Source organism: Aotus nancymaae, unplaced genomic scaffold (assembly GCF_030222135.1).
Source record: "Aotus nancymaae isolate 86718 unplaced genomic scaffold, 86718_ANA_hifiasm-v0.15.2.pri h1tg000014l, whole genome shotgun sequence".
NCBI lineage: Eukaryota > Metazoa > Chordata > Mammalia > Primates > Aotidae > Aotus > Aotus nancymaae.
This window is the reverse complement of record NW_026988425.1, coordinates 21,785,607-21,811,769: the sequence shown is the minus strand read 5'-3', so window position 1 is coordinate 21,811,769 and position 26,163 is coordinate 21,785,607. Positions and strand designations below refer to the sequence as shown.

General features: G+C 35.4%; 1 protein-coding gene across 6 annotated transcripts in view; it reads left to right on the top strand.

The window, feature by feature from the left end:
* The window catches only part of CDH12 (cadherin 12), a 1,114,509-nt gene that overhangs the window by 1,035,840 nt on the left and 52,506 nt on the right, over positions 1-26,163 (top strand). For all 6 annotated transcript variants that reach the window (XM_012475264.2, XM_064375903.1, XM_012475265.2 and 3 more), the window contains 2 exons: positions 1,213-1,400; positions 17,324-17,577. In XM_012475264.2, the coding sequence (XP_012330687.2) occupies positions 1,213-1,400; positions 17,324-17,577 (442 nt within the window). The remainder of the gene's footprint in view (positions 1-1,212; positions 1,401-17,323; positions 17,578-26,163) is intronic.

Genomic DNA, 26,163 nt, shown 5'->3' with positions numbered 1-26,163 from the left:
ATATAACTGTAAAATTGTAACGTGCTTTTTTAGTGAACTTCACTATGCAACAGACATTTTTAGTATCTTCTTAATTTATTTTCCATAAATGTAACTAGAATTCTGAAACATTAATCCCCATGATTGATTTATTCATGGGAAACCACAATTCTAAATCCACTAAGAGAAATTGGAAGTGGAATTCCAATATCAGAATGGAAACTTTAGATTTTTGTGTTTAGTCTTGTCTCTTAATTTTTATTTTATCTCATTTTCTTTCCTTATTTTAATTTGAGCAGACTGTTGATAACCCATTAATATTTGCTTTAATGAAATGTCAGTAGAAGGGCATGCACTATATCTTTCTTGTGTGTCAGACTTTTAAAAATTCCACAAAACCTTAAAATAATGTCTGCATTTTAATTTATTTTTTGTAGAGTATTACAATTTTCCATGATTCTGAAATGTTTCATCTAAGTTTTGCTGATTCGGTATAAATTTCATTGTAATATAAATGCCCCACCTGGTGGTCAAAATAAGTATTTTACTTTTTTTTTTTTTTTTTTTTTTTTAATGCTACTAAAAAGCTTTGGGAGCTAGAACTTTATGTCTGGATTTAAAATATTAGTAAAAGTATCTAGAAGGATGACAAGTTAAAATTTACTAAACATAAGCTGAATCTTAGTCTATAATATACTATATTTCAATCTATCATGGATTAGAATTTTGGATAACTATACAGATTATCATTTTACAAGTTATTTTTAGTTTAATGAAATACACTTATTGAAATCATTAGTTTAGGAAGTATAACCTCCATTTTCTATATCTACCTATTTAGTTATTATCTATTTATCTAAAACTTTTTATCTGTATATTGCAATCTGTAGTATTAGTACCAATTAATTTCATGAATAGTCTCACCCTCCCATTTGATATGTTGTACATTTTTATGCCTTCAAGTGTAAAACAAGTACTGCTAAGAATTTCACTTTAGCGTTCCCTATTATTTATAACACCCAATTAAAATTCTAGAGCAGGACATATTGAAGAGAAAAGTGAAGTTATTACTTCTAATCATAATCCTTAACTTGACAGCAAATTGCCTTTTCATTTTGCACTATAATGTTCTAAATGTGATTTACTTTCTGTAGACTCTATTTTTCAAACCTGTAATCTTACTAAATCTCTTACTAACTCCACTGTCAATTCGAATTTTATATGTCTTTTCAGGCATCTTCCATCTGAAAGTTCCTGAGTCTTCTCCTATTGGCTCAGCCATTGGAAGAATAAGAGCTGTGGATCCTGATTTTGGACAAAATGCAGAAATTGAATACAATATTGTTCCAGGAGATGGGGGAAACTTGTTTGACATCGTTACCGATGAGGAGACACAAGAAGGAGTCATCAAATTGAAAAAGGTATAGAGACAAATGTTTGGACAGTTGACTACTAAATAATAATTAAAGAAGATAAAAGATAAATTTTGAAAATGACAAGTAATTTTAATTTTCCTTCAATTAGCCATAAAGTTGACCCTTGAACAGTGTGGAAGTTAGGGGTACCGACTCCATGCAGTCAAAGATTTGCATGTATCTTGTGAATCCTCCAAAATTTCAGTACTAGTAGCTTATTACTCTTGACCAGAAGCTTTACCAATCACGTGAACATTTGACTGACATGTATTTTGTATGTTATATATACTATATACTGCATTCTTACAATAAAGTAAGCTAGAGAGGAGAAAAAGTTATAAGAAAATCAGAAGGAAGAGGAAATATATTTACTATTTGTTAAGCAGAAGTGGAATCCTCATAAAAGTCTTCATCCTCATCATCTTCGTGTTGAGTAGGCTGAGAAGAAGGAGAAAGAGGAAAGGTTGGTATTGCTGTCTCCAGGATGGGAGAGGCAGAAGAAATTCCACATAGAAGTGTCCCTGTATAGTTCAAACCTGTGTTGTTCAAGAGTCAACTGTATTTTAAATTTAAAAACAAGACCTACTGATGCTGAAATATTTACTCCTACAGGCACTGCTCTTCTGTGATTCAATTTATTTTGATCAATTAGGCCTGATAATTTGATTGCATCATTTAAAAAGTTTAATTGTAACTTAATATTTTATTGCTATAAATGTAGACAAAACACTAATTAAAAAAAAATCCAGAAGTAACTCTGACCCCAGCAGTCTTGATATTGACCCTTTTTATGACCTTTCTGAGGATATAAACATCTAATTCGCCACAATGTGGGTTGATACCACAGTGGAGGCATACTGATGTATGTAAGCTCTAATCACCTGAGAAGTAGAAGAAATGTGAAAGGCCAATAATGGACTTGAGAGAGCTATAAGGAGAAACGTGAAAAAGAATTACAGAGAGAGAGAGGGGGGGAGAGAGAGACTATCCTGGGAAGCTGTTTAGTAATGGCATATGGATTAGAGCCAAAGAGGAAAAAAGGATTGCAGAGGAGCAGAGCAAAGTTAGTTGAAATATCAGGAAGAAATCATTATCCACAGTGTACATAGTTTTCTCTTTTGTTGGGTGGTGACATGAAAGAGTCTGTAAATGTGACAAAGATAAATTATAATGGCATTTAAAGTACACAGACTTTTTCCATAATAATGAGGCAAATTATAGGACTTTTCAATAACAAAGTGCAGGCAGAAAAGTGAAGCTTATTTAATTTTGTCATTTCCTCTTCTTCTACAAAATACACTCTATTTACCCCAAACTGCAGCATACAATACATATTTACTCATTGTAATTATTTTAACCCAGAATAAATATTTCGCATTTAGTTCCGTTCATCAGTCTGCCCCTCCCATATTTACTCAGGAACTCTGAATTTTAACAAGGAAGCAGTATCTATGGTAATGAAAATACTCTTAAATAGAAACACACTTTTCAAATAGATATCAGATTTTTATTCTACTATTGTGCATAAATTATGCTTAGGCTAGAAATTAATGTAACCCACATGATCCCTTTCTATTAAATTAAGCATTTATGCTAAATTTGCAAAGTACACTTAGAAAAATATATTAAATTCTTATCAACATTATTCCTTTATTGTTTGTTATTTAGTTTGTATTTCTCTTTCTCTTTTAGTCCCAAATCAATGTAAAGTTTTATCATTTGATTTTTTCCTTAAAAAGGTCTCCAACAAAGGAATCATATTTAAATGGTTCACAAACATCTATTCAAACGGAACAAATAAAAATTTCATTAATAATATAAAAAATACTTTAAATTAATAAGTCATAATATTTAAATATAAAATTAAGTATACTTCCGAAGTAAAATTAAGGCACAAAAGATTCAATTGTAGATACACATTATGTATATTTGTTTATATATTTATTTATATTTAATTATTATAACTATATTTTATATCCACACATATAGTTTTATGTTTATGTTTTCATTTTTATTTACACATATTTACCATCTATACCAATAAGTAACCAATGTCTAGGTGTTAATCTAGAAAAATGTATGTCATGCTTATTTATTTTTAACACAATAGAAAAGGTATGGTTTGATAATAGTTCTTTATGGTATTATGTCAAAACATGTTAATCTTTGAAAGTAAATGTTAAGTTATACAAGTCCAACTATCATTAAAGCAGTAAGAACACATCTGCCTTTTTTCATTAGGAAAGGTCTACAGAGAATGAAAGTCATGTTATTTAGTTTTTGTATTTAATTTATTTAGAATTTTTATACTTCTTAACTGGGTTAAAATTGAGATATGCAAAATTATAAAATGCTTTTATTAAAATAGATTTAGATGGTGTAGATAATCTTGAAAATAGATCTGCAATTTAAAAAAAAAAAAAAAACACTTTTGTTTTGAGGTAGAGTCTTTTTCTGTTGCCCAGGCTGGAGTGCAATGGCATGATATCAGCTCACTGCAACTTCTGCCTCCTGTGTTCTAGTCATTCTCCTGTCTCAGCCTCCTGAGTAGCTGGGACTACAGACACCCGCCACCATGCCTGGCTATTTTTTTTTTATTTTTAGTAGAGACGGGGCTTTACCATATTGGTCAGGCTGGTCTCGAACTCCTGACCTCAGGTTATCCACCCACCTCGGCCTCCTGAAGTGCTGAGATTACAGGCGTGAGCCTCTGCACCCAGCCAAACACTACTCTTTCCTTCTGTGGTGGATGAATCATTGTTGTCCATTTTCCTGGCCTGAAATTCATTATCTAAATAAAGCTCAATGTCCATAACTTTCACTACTTCATTCAACAGATACTTTTGAAGCAGCCACTATGCTTCAGACTCCACTATGGAGATAACGCTACAGACACTCCCTGCACTCAAAGCTTCCATTCAGTTGAGGATGTCAGAAGATAAACAAATTAGAAATCCCTTTCAGCAATAATGAATTCAAGCTAGAAGGACTTAAAGCAGGGTGAAGGGGTAAAAGCCCTGTGGAGGGTAGAGGGTATCTTATAGTGAGTTGAAAAAAAAAAAAGTATTCTCTATTAGGGGGAAATATGATCAAAAACCTGACCATGTGGTATTTGGGTGATGTGTGTCCCGAAAAGTTTCAGCACCAATTGCAGAATCTCTGAATTGGGAATGTATTAGGCAAGAAGACTGGCCGGGCTGGAATGCAGTGAAGGAAAAGGGCCTTGCCAGAGATGAGGTCAAACGTGCAGAGGAAGGGGTGGCCAGGGAGAGCCTTGCAGACTGGCAAAGATGTTGAATTATTAACAGATCATGATATAGAGCCCATATGAGTGTAGCTAGATCACCTTTGCTCTTGCTGACCCAGATGACTTTGGCTGTCTGAGGAGAATAATGACTAGGAAATATTAAGGGCAATAGCTCAGTTAAGAGACCTTAGAAGTAAGCCAGGAAACAGAATGTGGAGCATGATGGTATAGCCACAGAGATTGTGAGAGATGGTGAGATTCTAAATGAATTGTAAAGGAACAGTCAAGACATATTTGTATAAATATTAGCATCATCTGGTAAATTACACCAAACATTTGAGGACTTCAGAGCCTAATAAAGCACATGGATTTTCTTTCAGTGTTGTAATTTGCTTTCATCTCTAAATATGGATCCACTGGAAGCAATCCCCTATACTAACCTAGTGTTCTGTTAGAAAGAAAATTGTAGCCTGCACCCTACATCTATTGAATCTTTAAAAAATAATTCAGGAGGACATTTTTGTAATGAAACTTAAAAACCATCCACCTATCTATTGTATATAGTGTGTTGTATATTGTGTTTGTACACACACATGCACATGGATACATTACTGAATTAAATACGACGGTATGATTTCATAAAAATGAGAAAATATCCCATTGAATAAAGCCCATAAAAATTCAAAATCAATTGAAACAACTACAATTCTTTAAATACAGAATCTATTTTTGGAGTAAAGACTGTAAAATAGTACTATAATCAAGCATATATTCTGTAAGTTCTCAGAAAACTTTATCTTGCAATTATCATGAGGAGTTCTTAAAGAATTAGATGTTTGTCAAAAACTGTGTATATAAACATCAACAGTAGTGTTGCAGTTCTAGAAGGATGCTAAATTATTTTTTAAGGTTTCCCCGTCAATATTACAAGAATTCTGATATAAAATCAGATTCATGCAGGAATTACATTTTAAGTATACTAAACGCATTTAGAACGTCCCAAATATATATTCCACATTTGAATATGTAGTCCTTTTTAAAACACCAGTTATTTTAATTTTTTTAGCTCACAGATTTTGAGCTGCAGTAGAGGAATGAAGCATGATATGCTTTGTTTTCAGCGTTTTTCTTTTTTTAATGCACTTTAGAATACATTAAAATGCTAATGTCCTGAAGCACATATTGTTATTATTGTTTTATTTTCAAAATCTTTTATTTGCTTCTCTTTTATTATTTTCTCCTCTGTCTTTTTCCTATAGAGGGAGGGCTTGAGAAAATAAAAATGACAGTCAGGTTTCTATGAACTGAGAAGACTGCAGAAAGGCATTTTTATTTATTTTATTAACCTTAACTTTGATTCACTTTATGAGACTATGACAGAACGCCATTTCACTGCAACACTTTGAATTCAGAGAAACATTATGAAGCTTTATAAATTGCTCCAAGGCAGAAGATACTGGTAAAACAAAACAAAACAAAATAAAAACTGCTTTTATTCTACCCTCACATCCTGTGACTCTGAGTGTACTATTAAAACGAAAACAGCTGGGCGTGGTGGCTCACTCCTGTAATCCCAGCACTTTAGGAGGCTGAGGCGGGTGAATCACGAGGTCAGGAGTTCAAGACAAGCCTGACCAATATGGTGAAACCCCGTCTCTCCTAAAAATACAAATATTAGCCGGGCGTGGTGGCACGCGCCTGTAATCCCAGCTACTTGGGAAGCTGAGGTAGAATTGCTTGAACCCTGAAGGTAGAGGTTGCAGTGAGCTGAGATCGTGCCACTGCACTCTCCAGCGTGGGTGGCAGAGCAAGACTGTCTCAATAATAATAATAATAATAGCCCGTCCTATATGGTGTTGAGTATTACAGCAATAAAACATTAATAAAATCAGAATAAAGCTTTTAAAAAATTCAAATTGTCTAGAAATTAGGAGGTGAGCTACATTTACAATGACAGAATATGAGTTTTTAAATTCAATGGCTTCCTTCTTAGTGAAAACTTAAATGAAATGTGTTTAGTAACTAGTGTTTTTTTGCTACTGAATAAATGGGAATAAAACATATACTTCTTATGAATAGTAAGTTGCATGAATTAAAAGTTTTCAAGGACTCAGAATCTAAATATGTTTATAGAAGCACTTGAGTTTTCTTGAAAGTGATTGCAAAACTTAAATAATTAAAATAATTAAGTGAATACTTAAGTTATCCAAAAAAATAATTTAATATCCTGTATAATTTTTCGAAGAGTCCTCTACTGTTTCTACAAAAGTTCCTTTTAGGAACTGTTTAAAATGAAGAATGGTAAAGTAATTTCCTATTTATTTTTTTAAAAAGTAAAGATTTTTTGGAATTAAACACAATCTTTACCATTTTGATGTTATTTGGCAATATTAGTTTATTTCAATTAACGTAACTGTGTGATCACATTAAATCCAAAGATGAATTTTTTTTCCCTTAAAAACATATGAGATAAATGATATTATTCTTCACAAGGAGCCTTTTAACAAATAGGCTAAGGTACCAATTGGGCCCACTGGGCATACCTACTTTATAATTACCCATTAATCAGCAAAACTCATTTTCTTTTTTCAGTCTTAACAAATGAGAGTTCACGTTATATGTTTTGGTAGCATAGCACCATCATGTGGTTAATTTTTGAATAACTCTTAAGAACAAAATGATAATAAAATTTGAAATATTTTAGACAGCCAGACATACATGCCTTAGTTTAAGTTTAAAATACTCCTATTTTTAGCCACTAACATACCTAATTTAAAAAACCACGTACATGCTGTTTTTTCTATAAATACTATGTTCCTGTTTTTCCAAACATTTGTCTTTGTTTTCTTTATAAAATACCTTACCTGGCTTCCCTAAACAGTCTCAACAACTGTTACTTAGCCCCAAATCAACATAACCACTGCAGAGTTTTCTACAATCTTGTAGGCAGTTCTAACTGCACATGCCATAGACTTTTTCTTTTCTTTTCTTTTCTTTTTTTGAGACAAAGTCTTTCTCAGCCGCCAGGCTGGAGTGCAGTGGCACAATTTCGGCTCAATGCAACCTCCGCCTCCCAGGTTGAAGCAGTTCACCTGCTGCAGCTTCCCGAGTAGCTGGGTCTACAGGCACGAGCCACCATGTCTGGCTAATTTCTGTATTTTAATAGAGACGGGGTTTCACCATGTTGGCCAGGGTGGTTTCGATCTCTTGACCTCATGATCCTCCCGCCTCGGCCTCCCAAAGTGCTGGGATTACAAGGTGTGAACCACTGCACTCGGTCACCATAGACTTTTCAAACTCACTGTCTAAAGCTGAGTTCTTTCTCTAATCCCAAAAATGTCTGCTTACCCATGTTTTCTCCTTTCCAATTTCTTAAAGCAAATATCTAGGATTTTTTTCTAATGCCGCTTCCACTCCTAGTGACCTTGCCAAATAGGACACAAAGGCTCGTCACTGATTTTTCCAGAGCTCAGGTTAAAATATTCCTTTCTCCACCTGTGAATTTGCCATACCACCCCTTTTCTGATTCCTTTTTGTCACTGCAATGGCTATTCTCCTAGCCTCACACATTATTTTCCTCCAACAAATCTCTTCATTCATGGGGGATTTAAAGAAGCCTGTTTAAATATTTAGATAGAAACCTGTTCATCTTACTTAAATCCTTTTCTGGTCCCATTGATAGATAAAAATCAAAGAGTGCATTTTCTATTACCATCTGCACACACATACACACACACACACACACACACGCTCACACCAGCACAAGCTACATTCCAAGTACACCAAATTCATTGCAATGTCTACCAATGGTATTTTGCTTCTCTTCCTTCTGCACAGAAAGCCCTGTCCTATATGAGTATCTTGAGGAACTCTTACATGTTACTTAACATTTTTCTCACTTGTCTCTCAACGAAGGCTTCCTGGAGTCCCTCAGGCAAAATTGATCACTCCTTAATTTTGTCTCTAAATGTCAACATTTCTCTCATATTTAAAATACAACTGATTCCTCCTACTATATTTTAAGCCCCTGGAAGCACGTTACCATATCTGTGTTTATTTCTCCGTCAGTAAAAGAAATGCCTGAAATATATGCGATGTGTAAGATTTTTGTCAACTAAAAGAACAAATATCTTCTGTTGGTTTGCTGTTTTCCATCTGATGTGTTATTTTTCTTTTCACTCACATACTATGTAAAGTTTGGAACATTTTGCAAAGTATTTAGAAAAATATGTTTTACTGATTCAAGGAAATCTGAAGCTCAAAGAAGGAAGATAATTTTTCAAAGTCACATGGCTTGCTGTAAATCATAGTATATGTTTAGAAAGAGTAGACTTCCAATTATTGTGTAGAATAATAAGTGTTAGAAAAGGTAACTGGTCTCCCCTGATGGTCATGATTGATACTGTATGTGTATATGACACATATATTTTATTTCAGCAGTTATAATATGTGATGAAATCCTCTGTAATTTTTTAGGGAAAATATCACTAAAAACCTATATCTAGAAATATTAGACTTTCTTGCAATTCTTTATTTCTTTTTTGAGACTGAGTTTGGCTCTTCTCACCCAGGCTGGAGTGCAATGGCATGATCTCAACTCACTACAACCTCCACCTCCTGGGTTCAAGCGATTCTCCTGCCTCAGTCTCCCGAGTAGCTGAGATTACAGGTGCCTGCCACCATGCCCAGCTAATTTTTGTATTTTTAGAAGAGACCGGGTTTCACCATGTTGGCCAGGCTGGTCTTGAACTCCTGACCTCAGGTGATTCACCCGCCTCGGCCTCCCAAAGTGCCGTGATTACAGATGTGAGCCACCGTGCCCGACAACAATGTTGTTTTGTTGTTGTTGTTTTGTTGTTTCTGTTGTTTGTTTTTGTTTATCTTGGTTATTGAATTTATTCCAAAATTTACCACTAAAATACGGGCATTACTATAATGCCCATAATTCTTAAGATAACTTGTTAAAACTATAAAAATTTTGCAGTGTTGCAAAACACTAAGGTATAGTAATAACTTGTCCACAGAGAAATTAAGTGCATTTCTAATAGAGTTTCGTTACAAATGTTTTTTAAGATAAGTTATATAAAATGTATGTTTCTTCATTTAAATATTTTTGTTTATAAACACTTTTTGCCTAGTAATTCTGTTTTTCTTTTAAGCTTATATATTTTTGATTTTATAACAAATGGTGTTGAAATTTTGTGCAAACTAAAACCTAGGTTTCAAAACTTACACATTTCCTTGTTTTTCCCTTTGTTGTAGAGAAATTCTCACCTGATATAGTGACAACTTGTGTTCATCAAATGCAAGCTTTGTTATATAAAATACTGAGTTGCGATCTTTTGTCAGTGATGATGAGATATGCATAAACTCTCCCACATCTCTTCCCAGGAAAGAATTGACTGCTATATTGATCATAAAACTAAGTTTTAGGAAACCTGACTTTTCATTAAAATGACCCTTGTTCTGAACAGCTTATCTTTATTGCTCAGCCTGGTGTAATAAACCTATTTATAAGAGCTTGCTCCTAGTGTCTGTGCATCCTGGTTCAGCCTGGTATAAATCTGTTTCCTAACTGCTTGTCTTAAAAAGAATCTAGTGTGTTTCAGATAAGCCTACGTCCTCAGATCATTTGGGTTCATTGACAATATTCCTTTCCATGGCCTATTAAGGCCTACTGGATAATTGAGAGTGTAGAGCCTTATCACCAAAGGCTATATTATTCTAAAAGTGATAGCTTTGCTGTGTTGGTAAGAATAATATAGGCTTACTATGAAAATTGAAGTAATACAGGAGAGTAAAAAGTAAAAAGAGACAAACCACAGTTACAGTGAGTCATAATATGGCATAACTCATTCCTTTGCCGAAGGCCTTTTGGGAGGAAATCAAGGCTTGGATTGGGGCTATGATCCACTCTGAGTCTTGGAGTCTTTTTGCAACTTTACTGGTTCCTAGCAGAGCCAGTTCCTTGTGGCTGTGTGTGTGTGTGTGTGTGTGTGTGTCTGTCTGTGTTAGTTACTACTTCCTTGTGGCTCCTAAGGTGATTTTGTTAGCTCTTACTGAAGATCAGGTTTCAGTTCCCACAGGCACCCCTTGAGCACTTGCTACGTAAGCTCCTGTAATGCCAAATTTACTTCTTTTTTTTTTTTTTTTTTTTTTTTTTATTGCATTTTAGGTTTTGGGGTACATGTGAAAAACATGCAAAGTTGTTGCATAGGTGCATTCATGGCAGTGTGATTTGCTGCCTCCTTCCCCCTCACCCATATCTGGCATTTCTCCCCATGCTATCCCTCCCCAACTCCCTCCCCCCGCTGTCCCCCCTACTGCCCCGCAACAGACCCCCGTGTATAGTGCTCCCCTCCCTGTGTCCATGTGTTCTCCTTGTTCAACACCCTCCTATGAGTGAGAACATGTGGTGTTTGGTTTTGTGTTCTTGTGTCATTTTGCTGAGAATGATGGTTTCCAGGTTCATCCATGTCCCTACAAAGGACGCAAACTCCTCATTTTTAATGGCTACATAATATTCCATGGTGTATACTTATAAGGTAAGACAAAAAGCATCTGCGTCACCCCTTTCTTTTAAAGGATCCCCTGGATAGGTCAGACCCCTCAAGTAAAATCTCTTTTTATTAACTCAATGTCTAGTGATTAGGGACCTTAATTATAGCTGCACAACTTATTTTTCCATAAAACTTAATAAGTTCATGTGAGTGCTATGTCCTTTAATTTATAGGCTCCTCTCACAGTCAAGGGCAGAGTCATTGCACACAGGGTGTAGGTCATTGGGGGCAGGAATATTGGGGGCATCTTAGAATTCTGCCTGCTGCCACTATCATTTTTTCAAATTCCTCGCACTATCTATAGCTGTAGCTATCCATTTCCACTCAACATTATCTGGAAGCATGATGAGCCCTGGAAGAGCCCAGGGAGTTAGTCTTTTATAATTTGTGCCAAAAACTGCTTATCTCCCTTTGAAATGAGAAAATCCTTTGGCACTTAACATTTATTTCATTTAGTTTTGTGTGACCTGGACTTCAGCAAAGTAAGGACAGAGAAAGTGGTGTTGTAATAGCCCACTGGATTCTTCCTGCCCATTGCAGCAGAGACAAAACCAATTCGTTGAGACCATGGTATTGCGGCAAAGAGCTTAACTGAGGCTAGGCTGCTAGCCACGTGGAAGACAGTTGTTACTCAGGTCAGTGTCCCTGAAGGCCCAAAGGTTAAGGTTTTTCAAGGATAGTTTGGAGGGCAGGGGACTAGCAAATGGGTGCTGCTGATTAGCTGGGGAGCCCATCACAGGGGTGTGAAATATAGATCCCTGGTACTGAATCCAACTCTGGGCAGGGAGCCACAGGACTGGTGGAGTCATATGCCATAAGTCTGGGTGGGGTTAGTCTGAAAAACATCTCGAAAGACCAATCTTAGGTTCTGCAGTAGTGATGTTATCTGTAGGAGCAATTAGGAAAGTTACAAGTCTTGTGACCTCTGTCCACATTACTTCTGAACCGGAAGAGATTACAGAAACTACTTACGTTTTAGCAGAATTCAGGCCACTCTCATAATCCTAATCTTGTGGCCTTTCATTAGTTTTACAAAGGTGGCTTTTGCCCAGGAACAAGGAGGGGATCAGTTATAGGGAGGGACTACTATTATCCTTCTTCGAAGTTAAACTATAAACTAAAGTCCATAGTTAGCTTGACCTTTGCCTAGGAATAAGCAAAGATTGCCAGGCTGTGAGACTAAAAACAAGATGGAGTCAGCCATGCTAGACTTCTCTCACTGTCATAATCTATGCAAGGGGGATTTCAGTGTGGGAGACATAGGCTCTTGGGCCACTAAAGGTTTGCTGAAAAATTACTGATATGAGGCAGATTGATTAATAGGAGAAAAGGCATGCAAATTTATTTAGCTAGTATACAAAGTAGCCTTCAGAATGAAGACCCAACTTTCTGATAAGTTACAGAAAGTTATACACCATCTCAAAGTGACAGAAAAAATGATGGGCCATGCATGGTGACTCACGTCTGTAATCCCAGCACTTTGGGAGGCCAAGGCAGGCAGGAGGTCAGAAGTTCAAGACCAGCCTGACCAACATGGAGAAACCCCATCTCTACTAAGAAATACAAAATTAGCTGGGCATGGTGGCACATGCCTGTAATCCCAGCTACTCAGGAGGCTGAGGCAGGAGAATTGCTTGAAACTGGGAGGCAGAGTTTGTGGTGAGCTGAGATTGTGCCACTGTACTCCAGCCTGGGCAACAAGAGCGAAATTCCATCTCAAAAAAAAAAAAAAAATGGTGGTCCAGAGCATGGACAAAACCAGGTTGTCTTGGTACAACAGGTTTACTGGCAAGAAAGGTTATGAGAGGGAGAAAGGAAGTGGTTTGACTAGCAAAGCCACTTATTATGTAAATGAAACCTCCCTCAGAGAGAATAGATGATAATTATTTATTTTTCAGACTCTTAAAGTTGTCAGGCTCTCATTGGCTCCTAGATCTGGGAAAGGCAAAGAAAAGGCCTGCCTGCATTAATGGGGACTCTTTACAGATGCAAATTTTCTCCCACAAAGGACAGCTTTGCAAGGCCACTTATATTTTTGACCCTGTGACAGACATTTTAAAATATGCCAGAGAAATATATTTGGGGATAAAATATTTTTATTTCCTTCAGTGGCAATAAACAAAGAAGCAGAATTCCCCCCTTGCCCAATTCCTCCCTTGAGTCTCTGGAGAACAGCTGAGTATATATATTTCATGTCTCTATAGTTGTGGTTTCTTACTGCACAACTCTATAAGGTGCAATGTTTCCTGAACATTCTGGTGTCTGGTGCAATCTTCCCTTACGGAAACGACCTAAAGAGAAAGAAGCTGCTCAATTAAGTTATCTTTAGTCAATAATTTCTTCCCCTTAGAAAGGTTCATAACCATTAAATGAGCTCCAAGCAATGCCACAAAGTTTTCTATTTATCGTACAAGAGAAAAATTAGTTCAATTTCACAATAATGTATGCCTGTCATAGAATATGATTCATTTTCTAGTACTGAAAAGAATCCTGTTTATTCTATATTTATTTTGAATGCTGAGATTTTTATTGATTGTAAAACTAAAGTTCATTCCCCGCAACAATGGAGAGTAGTCAGATGTGTGGGTATAGTCAGTTAGAGAGAGATCACTGCTGATTCTCTTTGGCCTTTCTGATCTCTATACCATTTTGTAAAGTGGGATTGCCTAAAGGTCAGAGTCACAAAGAAGTAAGTCCACCTAGGACACTATTGTGACATTTCTCTTACAATTTTCTTCAGTTCTTTGATTAGTACAGACTATAAGTTTTCAGTTGCAAAAAGTCTGTATGTACTGAAGGATTCTTTTATCTCATTCTATCTCCCTGACAACCAGACATTTGCCTGCTGTGATAGGTCAGGAGTTCTTAAAAGACATGGAATACATCTCATCTCCTTTAAAAAAATAGAAAAGGTTTCAAAATTCTCCTTTCATATCTGGCTTTAAAAGGAGTTACCTGTAGAGAGTCAAGATTATCCAAATAACAGTAGTGTGTAATCAAGTAGGGAAAAAAATTGCGATCTTATCTAGAAAGAATTTGCCAAATCGTGTAGATAATTAGAAATATTTCAACATATGAGAAAGTATAGGGAAATGGGGAATGATTGGTATTAACTTTTACATTCTAAGATATAAGTTAATTTTTGCCTAAAAAAGGGAGTTAGTATGAACCAGGTCAGCTCAATTTGCTTTCTAGGCAAAAGGAACCCTAAGGTGATAAAATCAAAGTAGTTTTATACTACAATTTAGGGATATCCATCATAGAAAACGTATGTTGTCTAACACTTACAGAGCATTTAGAGTTTGCAAAAACAGAAAATACACTTTTATATATTCCTTAATTTGAATTAGCTAGTGCACTCTTCTATTTTATATATCATTCTCTCTCTGACATCTTCTAACATATTCAATTTCTTCTAAACACATGTAGTTATAGAGAACTCTTACTTCTTCTAACTCATTCATTAAGCAAGACGGCAATATTCTTTAATTTGTTGAATGAATTGAGAGGCAAGTCTTATTTATCTTTTCATCTTTCCATCCTTACAGGATGTATCCTAAGCCTTGCCACCACGTAAAACATCGATGTGTGTGTGTGTGTATTTTCTTTAATTCCCTGTAGAATGATTTTTATTGGAGATTTCCTCCTTTTTCTAACCTAAAGTTACTCTTCTTAACAACTCAACTTACTGTTAATTCATCACTCAGAGACATAAAAAATAATCCTCACATTGGGAGGCCGAGGCAGGTGGATCACAAGGTCAAGAGATAGAGACCATCCTGGTCGACATGGTGAAACCCTGTCTCTACTAAAAATACAAAAATTAGCTGGTCATGGTGGCACATGCTTGTAGTCCCAGCTACTCGGGAGGCTGAGGCAGGAAAATTGCTTGAACCCAGAAGGCGGAGGTTGCCATGAGCCGAGATCGCACCATTACACTCCAGCCTGGGTAACAAGAGTGAAACTCCGTCTCCAAAAATATATATAATAATAACAATAGTAATAATCCTAAGTAATGTCAAAATAATGGCCCTTCAAATATTTGAAAATCTGTGTCTTTCCTTGCCTTGGTCCTCTTCATTCCAGCTAAACATCCTCAGTCATTGTAGTCATTTCTTATCTTTGGCTTTGGTGATGTTTTATTATTCTAGTCTCACAACGAGTTGTCTTTTCTTGAGTATAATTTCTTTAACAAAACACAGTATTCAAGCTTCATGCTGATCAAGAAGCATCGTTGGGTGATCCTCTCTCTTTTTTCAGATGCTACACTTCTATTCATGTAATCAAAGATCATATTATTAACCATCACATATTATGTATACTACTCTTTACTTATATTGGTATTAAGAGGAAGGAATCAAAATTTCTAACAGGAGAAACGTGAAAATGGAAGGAAATCAATATTATAAGTTAACAGTATGAGGTGAGCAAATAACCATATAGAAAGGTAAAGAAAGCATTGATTACAAAGCTGGTAAACACATGAATAAAAATATAATAAATTAAATAAAATAAAAGGAATACCTATAGGAAATTAATAAATACAGTTCCTGCTGCATTAAAAAAAAGGCAAAAGAGACGATGTTATATTCAAGTGAAATTGCTGTTTTGTTATAATAAATTCCATGAAATTGTGAGAGTTTTTGAAGATTTAAAATTGATTTTTTTTCTTTTGGTTTTGTTGCTCAGAGGAAATGCATAAAATAGCAATCATATCTTTGAAGGAGAAAAATACCCTTCATTTTCCCAGGTGTGCTACAGTAAAGGAACAGGTGTTAACACATCAGTTAGCAACTTATTGGATTCAGACTTATATTTTTAAAGGTCCCAGAAAATCACTGTGTTAATATTAAATCTGTGTTGTCTCAGATTTTCTTAGATGATCAGAGGCCCAAGGCCAGAGGTATTGACCTTAAAATCATCACTTAAAGCACCACAGCAGCACCATATTTCAGGAATAGTGTATTTTCAGTTATTGCAAACATAAAATTAATATTTACAGTTCGTGTGAATGTAAACAGTGATAAGCTAAAATGGAACATCTGTGGCTTCATAGACAATGACTTCCTATATTGTGTTTCACAGCCTGCTGCATTGTGGTCATATATATTAATATTTAAAGCCACTAGTCTTGGTAATGTGTATTGAGGATGCATGACGGTGCCCATAATTTATATATACAGTTCTGAGAACACAAAAACACAACTCTTTTTGTAATTAGCACTATGTATGCTTTTAAATACTGATACAGACCTTTACTAGTAGAAAAAGACTTACACATTCAAAAGTATTTAATACAAAATGCCATTATTATCAAAATAAGAAAACTGGCCCCATGAAAATTCCATATTTTGTTTTCATGGGACCACTTTTCTAATACCAAATTTGCAGCTAGAATCTAGAATACCTTCAGCTATCCTATTTCATTTTTATTCAATTTTTTGTTTATCATTGCTTTCTTCCACTAGATGTCAGAATTGGATAAGAGCAGAGACATGCTTCCCTGGCCATCTGGTCTCTTGCTGTTTTAACGTTGTTCATATAAAACGATTAAGTCTTACCTAGCATGTATGTCTGCATGTAAATGATGAGATTTTTTTTTTAACATATGCAACCGATGATCTTCACAAGTTATGCAGAAACTTCTACATAAGGGTGATTCTTTCATAAAATGTTTTCCTTGTGCCTGTAACCCAAGCACTTTGGGAGGCCGAGGTGGGTGGATCACCTGAGGTCAGGAATTGGAGACCAGCCTGGCCAACATGGTAAAACCCTCTCCTCTACTAAAAATACAAAAATTAGCCGGACATGGTGGCACGTGCCCATAATCCCTGCTACACGGGAGGCTGAGGAAGGAGAATCGCTTGAACCTGGAAGGTGGAGGTTGCAGTGAGCCAAGATCACGCCACTGCACTCCAGCCTGGGCGAGAGAGCAAGACTCCGTCTCAAAAAAATAAAAAAGTTTGCCTTGTACTGCCCTTACCCACTAATTATGAAGGAAAATGAAAATTTTAAACCAGTACAGTTGGTAATAACTTGCAAATTGCTCTTAAGTAATGTTCGACATTTCTGCCACATTCTATGTAAATGTACTCCTTATTCTTAATTTGTCTTCACTACAGCCTTTAGATTTTGAAACAAAGAAGGCATACACTTTCAAAGTTGAGGCTTCCAACCTTCACCTTGACCACCGGTTTCACTCGGCGGGGCCTTTTAAAGACACAGCTACGGTGAAGATCAGCGTGCTGGACGTAGATGAGCCGCCGGTTTTCAGCAAGCCGCTCTACACCATGGAGGTTTATGAAGACACTCCGGTAGGGACGATCATCGGAGCTGTCACTGCTCAGGACCTGGATGTAGGCAGCAGTGCTGTTAGGTGAGAAAAAGAAACGTTTTCTTTTCTGTTTCACAGGAAAAAACAAAAACAAAAACAAAAAAACAACAACAAAAACTGTCTGTCCAAAACTGCATGATGATCTAATTATAGAATTTGGTGCTTGGAAACATAATGACTTTACATAGAAACAGAAGAAATGTCATAGGATTTGGAAAAAAAAAACATGATTAAGGATTGCAACAGTATTTACTAGTGGTGCTTTATAACCACTGGTGGTCTGATTCTCATGTCACTCAAGGTAACAAATCTCAACTCTTCATGTATAATCAGGATTTAATAATATAACCTTTTAGAGAATGATTCTCATAATTAGTGATATTAAGATACTTTGGAAGTGCCTAGAGTATAAAATGTATTAATACATTTTTAATTACTCTAAAATTTCTGTCCCCTTACCCAAAGTTAGTGTTTGCAAAAGTTAGTTTCAACCTTTGCGATTTGCATGTCATTTTTCCAGTGTGATAAACGTGTCTGCTGGGTTCGAGGTGAAATGAGTGGAGGCACAGTTAGAGTCAGTCCTAGGGTAAAAGGAATTTATGAAATTGCTGAAAGCACACACTTTGCAAGGAGCTGCTACCTGCTCCTCTGTCTCCCTCTCTCTCTCTCTACAAATAAATTCCTCTAGTATTATCAAGACATAATACATTTCCCTTTTCCTCACTTATACATTGACCCAGAAGTATGTTTGGAGAATTTTTTTGCCCATTCATTCTATTGTACGCTTGAGTTTTCTGCCACATACCTATAGCTGTAGGGAAATCAAATAAAAGACAAGTATGAGATGTGTCCCTGAATCTTCTATCTCCAAATAATTGAAGCTTAGTAGGCAAGAACCAAAATAAGAAAACATTAAGTAGGTTTTTAAAGCAAAACCACTCTATTCTATTGACATACAACAGACAAATATCTTGTAAGATTTGGCACCATGTGGTAAGTAAAGATTAAAACAATGGATCGCGTATTCAGTGGTATCATTAACACAATAATTGCATATAGTGAAATCTCAGAAAATGGCTTGACAGCATACATAACTTGCTGTTTGGATTTATCTGAATCCATCACCTGTAATTACATGAATACTGCCTCAATCAGTTCTAGCTGCTATAATCCATTAACACATACTGGATGTATCAGTCTGTTTTCATGCTGCTATAAAGAACTGCGCTGAGAATGGGTAATCTATGAAGTAAAGAGGTTTAATTGACTCACAGTTCTACATGGCTAGGGAGGCCTTGGGAAACTTGCAATCATGGCTGAAGGGGAAGCAGGTGCATCTTACGTGGCGGCAGGCAAGAGACAATGAGTGAAGGAGGAACTGTCAAACCCTTATAAAACAATCAGATCTTGTGAGGACTCACTCACTATCATGGGAAAAGCATGGGGGAACCACCCCCATGAGCCAGTCACCTCCTACCAGGACCCTCCCTCACACATATGGATTACAATTTAAAATGAGGTTTTGGTGGGGACAGCCAAACCATGTCACTGGGTGACTTAAGCAACAAACACAGTTCTGGAGGCTAGAAAGTCCGAGATCAATGGACCAGCAGATCGGCATCTGATGAGGACCTGCTTTCTTTTCAGCAGGTGGTCATCTTCTCCTCGTGTCCAGACACTGGAGAAAGAGAAACAGAGCTCTCTCCAGAGTCCCTTTTGTAATGGTAAAAATAACTTTCTGAGGGCTCCATCCTGATGAACTAATTACCTTCCAAATGCCCCATCTTTTAATACTACCACATTGAGGTTTAGGATTGCAAGATGTGAATTTTGGGGGATACATATCAGCTCATACTATTCCAATTCTGCCCACTCCAAATTTATGTATTTTTTACATGAAAAATTCAACCATCCTCAGAGTCCCAAAATTCTCAACTTCTTCCAATATGAACTCAAATCCAAAGTGTCATCTAAATACATCTAAGCCAAACAAATGTGAGGCAAAAGGTACAATTCATACTGAGGCCAAATTCCTCTCCCGCTGTGAAGCTGTGAAACCAAGTAAGTTATGTGTTTCCAAAATACAGTGGTGAAGATATTCCTTTTCCGAGAGAGAAAGAGGAAAGAAGAGAGGTGTGAGAGGTCCAATGTAAGTCTAAAACCTAATGGGGCAAACTCCATTAAACCTTAGTCTCAAGCATAACTCAAACTCCATTAAACCTTAGTCTCAAACATAAACTTTCTGTATCTCAGTTCTTCACCTTGCAGGTCCACTAGAATGGATGTTCCATTTTTGGACTCACTAAGGTGGCAACATAACTTCCCCAACGCAGAGGCCACCACTCGTGCTGTGGCTCTCTGCAGTGGCCTCACTCCTGCAGTGGTCACACCTTCAGAGCTCCATTGGGGAACATTATCCCAATGTCACCTCTAGGCATTGATCTCAATGTTTGAAATCATTATGGAAGCAGCCATTCCACAAGCCTGGTGACATCAAGGCTTGTTTGGGTGATTTGGAATTCTTCCCTTGATTTGGAGAATTATGCATGCTCATAGCTGAAGAGCTATGTGATGCTATTTAATAGAGCTGAAGAAGTCTGATGGTCTTCTTTCATTTTACCACTTTTCTTTATTTTTTTAATACCGGTTGGCAGTGTTTCTTCTATTATAATCTCATCTGTTTTCCTGGCTTTTTTAAAATAGTGGATGAAGTTCATGGTTCACACCTATACAAACCTTCTTATGAAGTAATCAATCTATCATCCCTTAATCTCTTCTAAACACACTTTCTCATTCTTTTGGAACATGGACAGGTTGAGATATTTCCAAGTCTTTAAGCTTTGGTTTCTTTTTGATTAAAAATTTCATCTTTATCTAATTTCTTTTCTTTCCGGTTTTACTGTAAGCAGTTGTGAGGAACCAAGCTACTCCTTTCACACTTTGCTTAAAAGATCTCCTCAGCTAAATATCTAATTTCATTACTCAAAAGTCATTCTTTCCATAATATACTAGAACATGAACACCATCCAGCTACATTCTTTGCCACTTTATGACAAATATTACCTTTCCTACAGTTTCTAATGACGTGTCTTCACTTTTCTCTGATAACACATCAGAATGGCTTTTACTCTCCATGTTTCTACCAACGTTCCGTTTATGATTGTTTAGATGTTCTTAAAGAAGACAGAATCTTTCTCTATCTCTAAGGATTCTGTGCCCTTAACACAATATCCTTGAACATTCATAATTTTAGCACTTCAAAACTCTTCCAGCCTGTACCCATTACCCAGTTTCATAGTTACTGCCACATTTTTAGGTATTTTTTATACCTGCACCCCTACTGCTTGGTAGCAACTTCTGTTATAATCGCTTAAGGCTGCTATCAGAAATTACTGTAGATGGAGTAGCTTCAGCAACAAACATTCATGTCTCTTGTTTCTGGAAACTGGAAAGGATATAATCAATGTGCCAAGAGATCCAGTGTTTAATAAGGACCTGCTTTCTATTTAGCAGAAAGTCGTGTCCTTGTACCCACACAGCAGAAAAAGAAAGAGAGCTGTCTGGGTTTTTGGTTAGAAGGACACTAATCCTATTTATGAGGACATCACCCTCAAGACCTCATTACCCCCACAAAGCCCCATATCCAAATATCATACATTGGACATTAGGATTTCAACATATAAATTTTGGGGAAACATAAACATTCAGTCCATAAAAATGCTTTTCTTCTTGAAGAGAATATAGAATCAGAAGAGAACTCTTAAAAAAGCTCATCTATCTTTTAAAAAGAATTAAGTATAACAATTATTGAGTACCCCTACATTTCAGGCTGAATTCTAACCAGTTTGCTCACTGGATTCAAACTGTTGTTTTACATGTACATATTACAACATGATTCAATTCCAGTTAAATATGATTTATAGGGCTAGATGCGTGCGCGCGTGCAAACACACACACAAACACACACACACACACACACACACAATATTTGTTGAGATATTCTCCAGAATCTGCTGCCTTGGTAATTATCATGTATTATCCCAACAGTATTTATCAGTCTTTTATTTCTGAAGCATCTGTTCATAATTATAAAAGTAGAAGATGCCTGATGAATAAATTTACAGATTTTTTAAAACATGAACAATTACTGAAAAAATATTGAAGGTTTCAATATTGAAACTCTTTGCAGGTCAATAAATAAGAATGTAGATAGAGAAATAATGCATCTAGAGAACATGCTATCTTGTTTAATTTACTGTATGTTCTATTTTGAAGACATAAAAGAATGATGAAGCCAAATTATTAAGAAAAACATGACTTTAATGCAATACTTAACAACTAGAGAAATCAAAACTTTCCTAAGTAGAAAACATTATTAGGCAAAGATACAAACTTTCAAATTCAAGAAAATTGTTAGAGTCAAGACCCCAGTGTGAAGAACAAAGGAAGGTTAATATGAAAGAAATTCTCCTGCTGTAAGTATGTTTTTTATTTTGTACTTTTTATGTCACAGTAGCTAGCATCCAATATAAAGTAGCATACCAAGTCTTAGTTCTAATGAGTAGCAGCCTGCCCACTTGACATAGATGAATCTAATTGATCCCCGCGAGGGGTTGTCAAAAAACAGCGCCGTTTTTGAGTCAACATGAAACCTGTCTTTGTTCCATGTCCTTGGAGTGAACAACAAACTTGAATAATATCAGCTAAGGAAACATGGGGTATGAGGCATCATCTTTCCTTGGTCTGAAAATGTGTTTACTCACTTAAGAATCATACTGAAAATACATTGTGAAAACTAAGCATTACAGTGTAAAATTACTTGACTTGTTTAGGTATGCTCCGTTTAGTTTTCCTTTGCTTAGCTGTCTTTTCCCAGAGTTATTATGCAAGTTATTGATTTAGGATCTTGGGTATTTTATCATCATCATCATCTTCATCATCATCATCATCACTAAGCACAGCAAAGAGCCACATCAATGTCATAACCAAGGACTGATCCTGTTTTGAAGAAAGGTTCTCTTTGGTTTAATGACTAGCAAACACACCATGTCTGGTTCTTTACTCTCAATCATTGGTCCCAGCTTAATTTCTAGTTATTCTTTACTTTTCTACCCTTTGCCTTTTGATGCACTGATTTCTTGTCTCTAATCCATTGCTTAAAATAAAGGCACTGTGGTTATATCGTTCACAGAAACAATTTCTAGTAAGTCAAGTGAGACTGGATTAAGTATATCTACCATTAGTGAGGTAGGGGCTTTTCATAACAGCAAGCTCCTGAGTTTAGAAATTTAAAACTGTTGATTTTCCAGTTACATTGAAATGTATTATTTACCTTGCATATTAATGATTTAGGTTACAGAAAGATTTCAGTGGGTCATTTTGCTCAATATGTGCCACTTTTCTTTTGTTCTAAACCTGTAAAAGTTTATCTTTGAAATAAATTTAAAAATAAAATTTAATCATATCCCCCTATAAAATTAGAAAATCATTCATTTAATTTTAATCCATGTCAAAAGTATTAAATAATAATGTAATAATGATGTAAAGTACATCTATTTTATGTATTTAAACTTGCATATATAAACTCAAATTTACGGTGGTTAATAGAGCAATTTAACAATGTACAGATCGCTCCTCGACTTGTAATGATTCATCTTACAATGTTTTGACTTTGTAATGGTGTAAAAACAATATGCATTCCATAGAAACCATACTTTGAATACCTATACATCCATTCTTTTTTTCACTTTCAGTCCATCACTCAATAAATTACATAAGATATTCACCACTTTATTATAAGATAGGCTTTGTGTTAGATGATTTTGTCAAATGTAGGCCAACATAAGTTGTTTAACCAGGTTCAAGATAGACTATTAAGCTACAATGTTCAGTAGCTTAGGTGTTTTAGATGCATTTTCAACTTAAGATATTTTCAACGTATGAGGGTTTGTTGAGATGAAGCCTCGCGGTAAGTCAAGGAGCATCTGTATTTGTTATCATATCTATGCTTTTGTTTAATAATCTTTGTAACCAAAATCCATTGCTTAAAATCAAGTACGTAATTTAAATAATAATCAGAAAACCATTATCAACTACCATAAGTAGAATGTAATATTAAATTAAATTACTAATTAGTTGTTAAAATGTCTGTTTCCACCAAAGATGATCTTATATCCCAAATCTAGTCCTTTCACCACACTTTTGTAAGCATTGCTGTAATCAATTGCAATTGATTTTTAAAATATTCTTGATTAAGAAAGTATCAAAGTAGCTGGTTTGCATTTGATGGCCCTTTTCAATATGATGGAAATCTTATCACATATGCAAAGTCCTAAGTTCAAACACAATACACTTTGGGAGAGAGAAGAAAGAGAGGCCCAACTATCATGTGACATTGTATAGCAGTATATATAACTTATATTAAATGTTTGAAAAATTGCCCATTCTCTATTCTCACCAACCTCACAAGATTTTTGGGAGGTTTAAATGAAGTAGTGGTATAATGTTTCTAGAGCAATATTTGGCATATTTAGAGCTACTTATGTGATTTATTTCGTTCTTCTTCCTATTAGTATATAAACTGTACAGGGGCAGAGATTTGTATACATTTTTATTGATAGATCCCACACACCTAAAATATTGCCTATCACAAGCGGATAGTTAATAAATATTTGTTCAATGAATGACTTGACCTATATAATACTAATTTCGGCTAAATATTCAAATGGCATAGCATTCATTTGTGTTTTCTGCATGAAGAAAAATTAACACAATTACTTCATTTATAAATTTAGAAAAATACCTGAGAAACTACGATAATTTCAGTATTTTTTTTTTTTTTTTAGGTAAAATTCACATTTTATTTTTAAAAATTTAATATACAAAATTCATTACTGGTCAACATTAATAGATGAACATTTATGATCAGTTTTGATGACAGTGAACACTAAATTTGACTTCTTTAATTAATTTATTTTTTTTTTAGGTTTTGGGGTACATGTGAAAAATATGCAAGATGGTTGCATAGGTGCATACATGGCAGTGTGATTTGCTGCCTTCCTCCCCCTCACCTATATTTGGCATTTCTCCCCATGCTCTCTCTCCCCAACTCCCCACCCACCACTGTCCCCCCCACTCCCCCCCGACAGACCCCAGTGTATAGTGCTCCCCTCCCTGTGTCCATGTGTTCCCATTGTTCAACACCCGTCTATGAGTGAGAACATGCGATGTTTGATTTTGTGTTCTTGTGTCAGTTTGCTGAGAATGATGGTTTCCAGGTTCATCCATGTCCCTACAAAGGATGCGAATTTCAGTATTTAAACCCTTGGATTTGTTTCAAAATGTTGGCTCACAATTGTCTCTAATAATTAACTAATAGAAAATGCTACTTTAAAAAATCACGTTTATTTTTGTATGGATTATGACCCTGTAGCTTTGCAAATAATCATGTACTTGTTGTCAGAGGCTTCTTTGATGATTTTGAGAATATATACATTATATTAAGATTCACATTGTGAATACTAAAGGGAAGAGATAAGACAGGGAGGGCTAAGAAAAGATTAAGTATTTTGTCCTAACGAATATTCTATAATATATTTGGATAATACTCTTCTAATACCTATATGAATCTTCAGTACTTTCTCAGAAAACATACCATGAAAAAAAAGAGAAGTGATTTTCTATCCACTAAATAATAAAATCTAAAATGAGAAAAGCTGATTAGAGTTATTCAAAGCAAGAAGTTGTACTGTACATAAAACAGCATTTTAAAGTTCACATTAAGAAAAAATAGTGTGTTAGTTTCTATACCAAAACTATTCTTCATGAATTACTTTATTAATTCTAAGTGCAGGTAAACACTGGCTTTTAACAATACCTAGGATTCAAAGTACCTCTAAAGATTATATTATAAATTCTTAGATCATTTGATGTTATGCAGGAATGAAATACACAAAAACAATACAAAACACATTAAATGAGAAAAAAAAGATATTTTTTACAAATGAGTGGACATAAAAAGAAAAAGCAGAGAGGATGTCATATGGAATACCTCAAAGAAACTCCAATAAAAGGAGATGCAGAATTTAGAAACTGCAGGAGTCGCTGAATATGTTAATCTCTGGGGATGTTGCCCTATTCATCTTTTCTACAACTATGCTATACTGAGTGTTTAGGACCCACAGGAGAATTATTTCTCTGAAGTTGGTTTTGCATATGATCTCCTTGCAAATGTGCTGAGGGGGTTTAGCTTGTTTTAACTCCATTTATAGAAGCAAAGAAACTGAGAACTCATTTTACCAAAAAAAAGAACAAGAAAAAAAAGCAAACAAGAAAGAGAAGAAGAAAAAATTGTGCTAAGAAAGCAGAGATCAACTGGACTATAATTTCCTAACAGAGGTTAATCCCCATAAAGATCATACCAGAACACCCAGGTATATGAGCCCTTAAGAAAAAAGACAGTATATTTATACATGTAGATACAAATTTACCTATATTAGATTTGTAAAAACTCACATGCACATATACACATCCATATATATACTGCATCTTATTAGTACATTGTATTATACATTAGAATATATCTTTTACACAATAACATTTTTAAAATTAAATTAATTATGCATGTAG